This window comes from Triticum aestivum, chromosome 4B (genome assembly GCF_018294505.1).
Source record: "Triticum aestivum cultivar Chinese Spring chromosome 4B, IWGSC CS RefSeq v2.1, whole genome shotgun sequence".
Taxonomy (NCBI): Eukaryota; Viridiplantae; Streptophyta; class Magnoliopsida; order Poales; family Poaceae; genus Triticum; species Triticum aestivum.
In genome coordinates, this window is record NC_057804.1 from 584071691 (window position 1) to 584081874 (window position 10184).

Below are 10184 nucleotides of genomic sequence, written 5' to 3' on the forward strand. Positions count from 1 at the left end.
CTCTACCCATACTCAAATCAAATTAAATCTTATGAAAAATCTAATATGGTGGGTGTAAGGTACATGTAGGACATGACTAGTGTTGAATCACTAGAATATGTATGCCCCAGTTGCAACGCACGGGCAGTTAGCTAGTATTGTCTAGGTGCAAAGGGGTATGGGGCAGGTGAGTTAGGCGGATTCTATCCTAAAACGGTATGCAAACCAAGCCACCGGGAAGTCTGTCTGGATCCACCGGACTGTCCGATAGTGCATTCTCTGGAAACGCCATTCTGGTGTGGTGGACCGAATAGTCTGGTCAGTCCAAAGGCTGGGATTGAGGTGCTAGAGTAGACCGGAAAGTTTGGTCATTCGAATGGCTGGGATCGAGGTGCCAGTCTGACTGCTTCAGAAGGTTGAGGTTGTGTCACTCTTACTTGCCGGACTGTCCAGGCAGGCAGGTAATGCAAATTATGCACCATTTTCCTCCTCCTCTTCTTTGAGTTTCCTCTTCTCGCTTGGAACTTGGGCATCCTTCCTCGCTACTCTGTGGTTCATCTCTTCATCCCTAAGCATGCTTAGCATTGTGGCTCGAGGTAGAAACCATGTCCCATCCAAATTCATAGGAAGCACAAGCAAGAGAGATGTCACCTCGGTTTGAATGGCACATGTGTGATATGTTGGAGTAATCATTGTAGGTCATCGTTGCATGGAAAACAAAAAAAATCTACGCACACGCAATGATATATCCATGGAGATGCATAGCAACGAGGGGGAGAGTGTGTCTACGTACCCTCGTAGACCATAAGCGGAAGCATTTCACAACGCGGTTGATGTAGTCAAACTTCTTCGCACTTCAAACGATCAAGTACTAAACGCACGGCACCTCCGCGTTGTGCACACGTTCAGCTCGGTGACGTCCCTCGCCTTCTTGATCTAGCAAGATGTCGAGGTAGTAGATGAGTTTCGTCAGCACGACGGCGTGGTGACGGTGATGGTGAAGTGATCTCCGTAGGGCTTTTCCTAAACACTATGGAAATATGACCGGGGGTGTAAACGGTGGAGGGGGGCGCCGCACACGGCTAACCATTGATCTCGGGTGTGCTAGGCACACCCCTCCCACATATATATAGGTGGGAGGGGGAGGGGGGGCAACCTGGTGCACCACATAGGTGGCTGGCCGGCCCTAGGGCTCCTGCCCTGGCCGCGCCCCCTGGCATGTATTCCCAAGGGGGAAGGAAAGAGGAGGGGGGAGGGAAGGAAGTGGGAATCCTAATCCACACTTTCCTTTCCCTTCCCCCTTTCCTTCTCCTCCTTAGGACGGCCTGCTATGGGGGGTGCACCAGCCCCTTGTGGCTGGGGCGTTTCCTCTCTTGACCCATAAGGCCCATATCTTTGCTGGGGGTGCTCGAACCTTTCCGATGACCCGATAAGTACCCGGTACCCTCCAAAACACTTTCGGTGTCCGAACCATCGTCCTATATATATATATATATATATATATATATATATATATATATATATATATATCAATCTTTACCTCTCAACTATTTTGAGACTCCTCGTCATGTCCGTGATCTCATCCGGGACTTCGAACAACATTCGGTCACCAAATCACATAACTCATATAACACAATATCGTCAATGAAAGTTAAGCGTGCGTACCCTACGGGTTCGAGAATAATGTAGACATGACCGAGACACCTCTCCGGTCAATAACCAATAGCGGAACATGGATGCCCATATTGGCTCCTAGATATTGTACGAAGACCTTTATCCGTTGAACCGTTATGACAACATACGTAATTCCCTTTGTCCATCGGTATGTTACTTGCCCGAGATTCGATCGTCGGTATCTCTATACCCAGTTCAATATCGTTACCAGCAAGTCTCTTTACTCGTTCCATAATACATCACCTCGTAACTAACTCCTTAGTCATTTTCTTGCAAGCTAATGATGTGTATTACCGAGAGGGCCGAGCCTTCGTTCAAATTTTTTGGAAGTAACTATCCCGGTTTCATATATGAAATCTCTATAGAATCCTTAAACTTTTTTATCTTTTGCTTTCTCAGCAGATATTTCATAAAATGGACTCTAAAAAATTAGAATAGCGAGACGTATTAAAACGCAATTTGCGTTCCATCTCGAGGTATTTAGATCAATACCTATTCGGTGGATCTTTTTTTACTCGGAGTGACAAATCCTAATCTCGATCTATGCCAACTCAACAAACACCTTCAGAGATACCTGTAGAGCATCTTTATGATCACCAAGGTTGGAAAAAGCGCTAGGCGGTAGGCGGGCGGTGACTCTCTGCCTAGCGCCTAGCCTGCCTAGGCGTAGCCTAGGCGGGCCAAGGCGTTTCGTATAGTAGCAGGTTAGGAGGAGAATTATTTGGATAGACTTTGCACCATAGTACGTTAGAAAGACAATGTGGTGATAAAGATAACATACATCAGGCAACGTGGAGAGCTAAATAGTCTATTCAATGGGAAGTAATACGCCCATAGAAATATCAAATATTCAAATATATTATAGGCAAATATCACACAAGACCCAATTAGCATAGCCTTATAAATTATGAGCTCAACAGTTCACACATCAAAATGAAGTTCTTTAATTCCTAGAATCTTATTGGGAAGACTTCTCTCACAATCAAAAAGGGAAATTCCACACGGACGCACACACGAACAGTTTGACTCAATGACATAAAGATATGTGATAAAAAAAGTACTTAAGAAAAGACACCCTGCATTTGGGCCTCCTCAATTATCAATAGTCATTCTCCTCATCTGAATGCATCTCCTCATCATCATCAAACTCCTCTTCTTCAGAATCGAATTCTTCTTCTTCATAAAGTTGTCTTAGTCTCACACTTCTACGTGGCTCGAGCAATTCATTGACTCTCATCGCTTCTCCAATGCCACTCCCTGGCATCCCTGTACTATCCATCTCCTCCTCATCATCATCCCTATAGACGATTTCTGCATAATCATCTCCGCCCTCAAAAAGAAAACCTTGAGCTTCGGTAGTTTCAGCGGATAAGAGGACATCAATGATCTTCTTCTCCTTGATCATTTGTTTCTTGGCCATCATTCTCGAGTTGAATTGTATGAACACAAGAGAGTTTAGACGTTCTGTAGTTAGCCTGTTTCTTTTCTTCGTATGAATCTGCAACATGAAAAAACATAAGGATTAAGAGCAGGGAATGTTTTGACATGTGACGGACTACTCTAGCTAGATGTGAGATTAGAGAGTAGGAGACTGACATTTTCGAAGGTACTCCAATTCCTTTCACAGACCGAAGAACTTGAGGTCAATGAGAGGATTCTCACAGCCATCCTTTGAAGAGCTGGTGCTTCAGTTCCATAGAGCCTCCACCAAGATGCTATGAATGAAAGCAGAGAATCAAGTGAACAATGTATTGCATAAATTCTGAATATATACTGAATAAATTAGACTTTAAAAAATTACACTGCATACCTACATTATAATCAAAATTCTGACAACTCCTCGCAAGCTTCTTTGCAAATGATCCTTCTCTATTCTGGAATCTCTTTAATTCAAAATTGACAACTTGATCTTGCTTGTCATCATCACCATAATAAAAGGTCTCCACACAGCTAATGAACCCTTCAGTTATTGTCCCATCATCAAAAATATTAGTATCAACATAGCTATAATATGGATTCAGTAAGTATGCAGCCAAGTGCAACGGAGAGTCAAGTCGATCTTTCATCTTTTTCTCAACAATATTAATCACATCTTTGTAACGTGACTCCACATTGCCATAGACTTCCTTGATCTCTTTCTTTGCCTTCACTATTTCTCCATAGGCAAAACCCATAGATGGCTTGACATCCCCATCAACCAAACGAAGGACTTTTACCAAAGGCTCAAAGACATTCAGGCAAAGCTTCAAATCTTTCCAAAAAGCCATGCTCATCATCGTAGCTGTTGCTACCTTTCCCTTTTTTGATTTAACTAGTCTTAGTTTGTCCCATCTACCATCAACCACCATCTTCCTCAGTTGATCCTTTTTTTCTAGAAGGCTTTCCAAAGTTAGATAAGCAGAAGCAAACCTAGTGACCCCTGGCCTTATGATCTCTTTCCCTGAAGAGAAGTGTCTCATGCAGTCCAAGGTCCGTGTGTGCCCATAGACAAAGATAGTGAATGCTTTTGCTTTTTCAAGTACCTTACTAAACCTTGGCAGATCGCCAATTCCTTGCAACATCAAGTTAATGGTGTGCGTCGCACAAGAGCTCCAAAACATGTTCGACCGCTTCTCCAACAACATCTTCTTTGCCCCCATGTTATTAGAAGCATTATCAGTCACTACTTGGACCACATTTTCAGGACCTACTTCTTCAATTGCTTCATCCACTAATTGGAAGATGACTTCACTTGTGTGCGATACAGCCGACATCTCACTCGACCTTATAAAACTAGAACCATCAGCACTGTTTGTGCACAAGTTCATTATGCTTCTCCTCTTCCTATCTGACCAAGCATCAATCATAATGGAGCAGCCATTCTTCATCTTTTCAGCATCACGTTCTTGCAGCAAACTCTTCACTCTTGCATGTTCCTCACTCAGCAAAGTCTCTCGAAGGTCATGTTTAGATGGCGGCTCAAATCCAGGACCAAACCTCCCAATGGCTTCACACATTAACTTGAAATCATCGTTGTCACAAGCATTGAATGGTATAGCTACAAATGCAATACAAACAAAATTAGTAAGTGAGAAGGCAACCAATGGTCAAACATTACAAAGAAGTAAACTATAAATGGCAGTGTCGGTAAAAACAAATATTTAATTACCATGATTGTACACCCATCTAGCCACATACTGTTGCACTTCATGTGTTCTCTTTTTCCAAAATTCCTTATTTATCTTCTGTTGATGCAAGGCTTCAGCTTGAGTCAATTTAGGATCAATAGGCCGTGCCCACTTGTCAATAGGACCTAATTTGTGTGGCTCCGTGCTTTCGATATGAGCAGCATCTTCATCTCCAACGCGAGAAATGTTCATACTTTGTCTAAGCTCTTGCTCACGGGCAGTCTTTTCCCTCCTCTTATTAGATGCATCCTCAAGAGATTTCTTGCACCTGTCTTTAGCTTCCTGAGAGCTTTTCTTGCATTTGACCACAGCATTACCAATATGAGCCACATGCTGCTTGTGACGATAAACACCTCCCGTGCTCACATGGTTACAGAACATACACTTCACTTTATCCTTGTTGGAAGCATCAGCTAGACTCCCGTACTCCCATCCCACATCATCTGACTTTCTCTTAAGGACATTCTCTTCCTGCGATGCCGATGTTGCATTTGTGTCGGACATCCTACAAATAATCAAATACACAACAAGTAATAGCTCAGTAATTCGCATTGCTGATTCTAAAAAAATGGACCAGATCTACCAAAGTCTAGACCACAGGTAGGCATAAATGCAGAGAATAATCAAAGCAAGAACGCAATAAAGTTTGTTTGTACGGGGTATGCGTATGTCCAGATCCTAGAATTGAAGCAATATAAATTATTAAATTATAATATCATAAATTCATAATATATGCAGAGCGATATAAAGTAGGCAAGAAGCTGTATATCGACAAATTCCAAGAAACTTTCTGCCGTGAAGTAAACACTAAATAGATAATACAAAAACTACCACACGGAGGAAACCAAAAAGAACATATTTTTTGCATTGCAACTTACAAGCTAATAAATGTGTAGCATTCGGAAATTATTTTGTCTTGCAATGCTTCATACCGATCTAGAAGCAATTCTCTTTTTATGCCAACTGAACAACATCTCTGATATAGTAATTTAAAGTATGATGTGAAATAACCTCATATATGTACATTCAAGATTAACAGCAGCCACACTCACGCATATGACCCTATTTTTAGACTAGTGTAATAGTAGCAGCTACTGTGACCGTCCTATTTTGGCATCATGCAACAGAATATGATCCTTCTTCTACTCTACTACTAGTACCGTCCAGTATCCCATCTTGGCATCATGCCATGTATATAACTTAATTAACTGAGACAATCATAGAACGAATGTCATTAACATCAATAGTGCCCAGCCTGATTACCTTCAGACTAGCTGATACTTCCGTTGCTTCTTCAGGTGCTAGATATGACCAGCCGTCTTTAACCTCCTCGTAGTATGAGCTGTCGAGAACAACTGCATCAGGGAGTTATAATTATTTTCAGTCATGTCTTATTCCATTAGAAGTGTTCAGTACAGAAAAATTCATATGTTCAGTGTGTAGGGTGGTCAGGCCATCTGCTGCGGCGGCCAAAAGCAGTAGGCGCAGGTCAGGCATAGGGAGCACTGCACACTGCCAAGGCGGCTGCCAACGAGCATGAGCATGTCGGCATGCTGCGATAGACTAGGCAAGACCAGGGGCATTGAGCCAGGCCAGGCGCAGCTTTGACCTTGAGCCTGAGCAAAGTTCTTTCTCCCACAATATTGTTTATGCCCAAATACTAATTACTTCTTATTTGTTAAATCTTGTATATGCGTGAGCAAATTCATCCATAACAGCATCAAGGTATGTACAAATCAGTTGCAGAACGAACAAAATAACTATCTTTTATTTGTTTGACTAGACTATGGTACTCCTACGTGAATTTGTGGTGCTTCTATGACATTTAAATTGTGAGATCTTTGCAAAATGAAATAAAACTGAGTGGCAGCCCCTGAGTTGCAATCCTAGATTCGCCACTGGGGGGATGGATCAAACTACATCCAATTAGTAATCTAGATAAATCAATATCAATACAGAAGCTACAGATCAAGTAATTCCATGAGAAGGATAGAGCAGCAATTAGCAAACAACTAGCAATCCAGGGGACGACAGAGGCTGCACACAGGCACATAGTACACAAGAAGAGAGGGGATTGACGAAATCGATTTGGCAGCTCACCTACAGTACGGAAGAAGGCGGGACCTCAGATGGCTGCGCGGGATGGCGGGGATGAAGAAGCCATGGCTGCGTGGTGAGAGGATGAGGTGAATCTCTTCGTCTCGGCAGCCGGAGGACGAAGAGACGACGGAATAGATCGAGCCGCCGCCACCCCTTTTGTGTGTATATATATGCAAAGCCTACCCTAATCTCTCCTTTCCTTCAGCCAGCAAACTTCCCGCAATCTTCTCCATTTTCTAGCGATCTTCTCGCTCCTTCCCGTCCATGCTTGCAACCTCTCCCGCTCCATCTCCGGTCCGCCTTGCTCTGCCTTGCGCCGCCTCCTCGCCGCTTTTCTCCGCTCTATCACGCCTAGGCGCACGCCTGGATCCGCCTAAGCGACGGGCCCGCCTAGAGCACCGATTAGGCCCAAGGCTACGCGATGGGCTGTCGCTGAGCACTGAGGCACGCCGAGGCGTACGCTTAATAACGCTTTTTCCAACCCTGATGATCACCCAGTTACGTTGTGACATTTGATAGCACACAAGGTATTCCTCCGGTATCCGGGAGTTGCATAATCTCATAGTCGAAGGAATATGTATTTGACATGAAGAAAGCAATAGCAACAAACTGAATGATCATTATGCTAAGCTAACAGATGGGTCTTTTCCATTAGACCATTCTCCCTAATGATGTGATCCCGTTATCAAATTACAACTCGTGTCTATGGTTAGGAAACCTTAACCATCTTTGATCAACGAGCTAGTCTAGTAGAGGCTTACTAGGGACACAGTATTTGTTTATGTATTCGCATATGTATTTAGGTTTCCAATCAATACAATTATAGCATGGATAATAAACCTTTACCATGAATAAGGAAATATAAAATAACAACTTTATTATCGCCTCTAAGTCATATTTCCTTCAGTCTCTCACTTGCACTAGAGTCAATAATCTAGTTCATATCACCATGTGATTTAACACTCATAGTTCACATCGCCATGTGACCAATACCCAAAGAGTTTACTAGAGTAAATAATCTAGTTCACATCACCATGTGATTAACACCCAAAGAGTAGTAAGGTGTGATCATGTTTTGCTTGTGAGAGAAGTTTAGTCAAAGGGTCTGTTACATTCAGATCCGTATGTATTTTGCAAATTCCAATGTCTACAATGCTCTGCATGGAGCTACTCTAGCTAATTGCTCCCACTTTCAATATGTATCCATATTGAGACTCAGAGTCATCTGAATCAGTGTCAAAGCTTGCATCGACGTAACTCTTTACGACGAACTCTTTATCACCTCCATAACCGAGAAATATTTTCCTTAGTCCTCTAAGGATAATTTTGACCGTTGTCTAGTGATCTACTCCTGGATCACTATTCTACCTCTTGCTAAACTCATGGCAAGGCACACAATAGGTCTGGTACACAACATGGCATATTTTATAGAACCTATGGCTGAGACATAGGGAATGACTTTCATTCTCTCTCTATCTTCTGCCGTGGTCTGGTTTTGAGTCTTACTCAACTTCACACCTTGTAACAGAGGCAAGAATCCTTTCTATGACTGATCCATTTTGAACTTCTTAAAAACTTTGTCAATGTATGTGCTTTGTGAAAGTCCTATTAAGTGTCTCGATCTATCCCTATAGATCTTGATGCTCAATATGTAAGCAGCTTCACCTAGGTATTTCATTGAAAAACAATTCTTATTCAAGCATCCTTTTATACTATCCAGAAATTCTATATCATTTTCAATCAATAATATACCATCCACATATATTATCAGAAATGCTACAAAGCTCCCACTCACTTTCTTGTAAATACATGCTTCACCGTAAGTCTGTATAAAACCATATGCTTTGATCACCTTATCAAAGCGTATATTCCAACTCTGAGATCCTTTCACCAGTCCATAGATGGATCGCTGGCGCTTGCACACTTTGTTAGCAGCTTTAGAATCGACAAAATCTTCTGGTTGCATCATATACAACTCTTCTTTATGATATCCATTAAGGAATCCAGTTTTGACATCCATTTGAATCATAAAATGCAGCAATTGCTAACATGATTCAGACAGACTTAAGCATCGCTATTGGTGAGAAAGTCTCATCATAGTCAACTCCTTGAACTTGTCAAAAACCTTTCGTGACAAGTCGAGCTTTGTAGACAGTAACATTACCATCAGCGTCAGTCTTCTTCTTGAAGATCCATTTATTTTCTATGGATTGCCGATCAACGGGCAAATCCACCAAAGTACATACTTTGTTCTCATACATGGATCCTATCTCAATTTTCATAGCCTCAAGCCATTTGTCGGAATATGGGCTCATCATAGCTTCTTCATAGTTCGTAGGTTTGCCATGGTCTAATAACATAACTTCCAGGATAGGATTACCGTACCACTCTTGTGCAGATCGTGTGCTCTGATTGACCTACGAAGTTCTGTAGTAACTTGATCTGAAGTTTCCTGATTATCATCATTAGCTTCCTCTCTAGTTGGTGTAGGCATCACGCGAACAGTTTTATGTGATGTGCTACTTTCCAATTCGAGAGAAGGTACAATTACCTCATCAAGTTCTACTTTCCTCCCACTCACTTCTTTTGAGAGAAACTCCTTCTCTAGAAAGGACCCATTCTTAGCAACAAAGATCTTGCCTTCAGATATGTGGTAGAAGGTGTACCCAGTAGTCTCTTTAGGGTATCCTATGAAGACGCACTTTTCCGATTTAGGTTCTAGCTTATCAGGCTGAAGCCTTTTGACATAAGTGTCACATCCCCAAACTTTAAGAAACGACAACTTAGGTTTCTTGCCGAACCACAGTTCACACGCTGTCATCTTAATGGATTTAGACAGTGCCCTATTTAACGTGAATGCAACTGTCTCTAATGCATAACCCCAAACAATAGTGGTAAATCTGTAAGAGACATCATAGAACGCACAATATCTAATAAAGTATGGTTACGATGTTCGGACACACCATTACACTGTGATGTTCCAGGTGGCGTGAGTTTTGAAACTATTCCACATTGTTTTAAATGAAGGCCAAACTCGTAACTCAAATATTCGCCTCCGCGATCAAATCATAGAAACTTTATTTTTTTTGTTACTATAATTTTCCACTTCAATATGAAATTCTTTGACTTCTCAAATGTTTCAGACTTGTGTTTCATTAAGTAGATATACCCATATCTGCTCAAATCATCTGTGAAGGTTAGAAAATAATGATACTCGCCGCGTGCTTCAATACTCATCGAACCACATACATCGATATGTATTAT

The 10184-nt window shown here is 41.9% G+C and overlaps 1 protein-coding gene across 2 annotated transcripts; it reads right to left on the reverse strand.

Moving 5' to 3' along the window:
- Positions 1-2523: 2523 nt before the first annotated feature.
- LOC123093406 (uncharacterized) lies at positions 2524-7332 on the reverse strand. Of its 2 annotated transcripts, none has more exons than XM_044515369.1 (6): positions 6921-7332; positions 6084-6162; positions 4802-5325; positions 3464-4690; positions 3250-3368; positions 2524-3151 (listed from the first exon to the last, which is right to left on the reverse strand). In XM_044515369.1, the coding sequence occupies exons 3-6, from the start codon at positions 5322-5324 to the stop codon at positions 2753-2755; spliced, it is 2268 nt and encodes a 755-aa protein (XP_044371304.1). In that variant the 5' UTR covers position 5325; positions 6084-6162; positions 6921-7332; the 3' UTR covers positions 2524-2752. The 2 variants fall into 2 exon arrangements, with proteins under 2 accessions (XP_044371304.1, XP_044371303.1); XM_044515368.1 differs by having other exon boundaries at positions 6084-6175.
- Between the last annotated feature and the right edge of the window lie 2852 nt (positions 7333-10184).

What these genes read in the sequence shown, in the direction of transcription:
- LOC123093406 (XM_044515369.1), bottom strand. Translation starts at nt 5,324, where the DNA reads ATGTCCGACACAAATGCAACATCGGCATCGCAGGAAGAGAATGTCCTT. An exon ending in TAGATGGGTGTACAATCATG is followed by an intron (nt 4,691 to 4,801) that starts GTAATTAAATAT and finishes TTGCATTTGTAG; the next exon opens with CTATACCATTCAATGCTTGT. An exon ending in ATTGGAGTACCTTCGAAAAT is followed by an intron (nt 3,152 to 3,249) that starts GTCAGTCTCCTA and finishes TTCATGTTGCAG; the next exon opens with ATTCATACGAAGAAAAGAAA.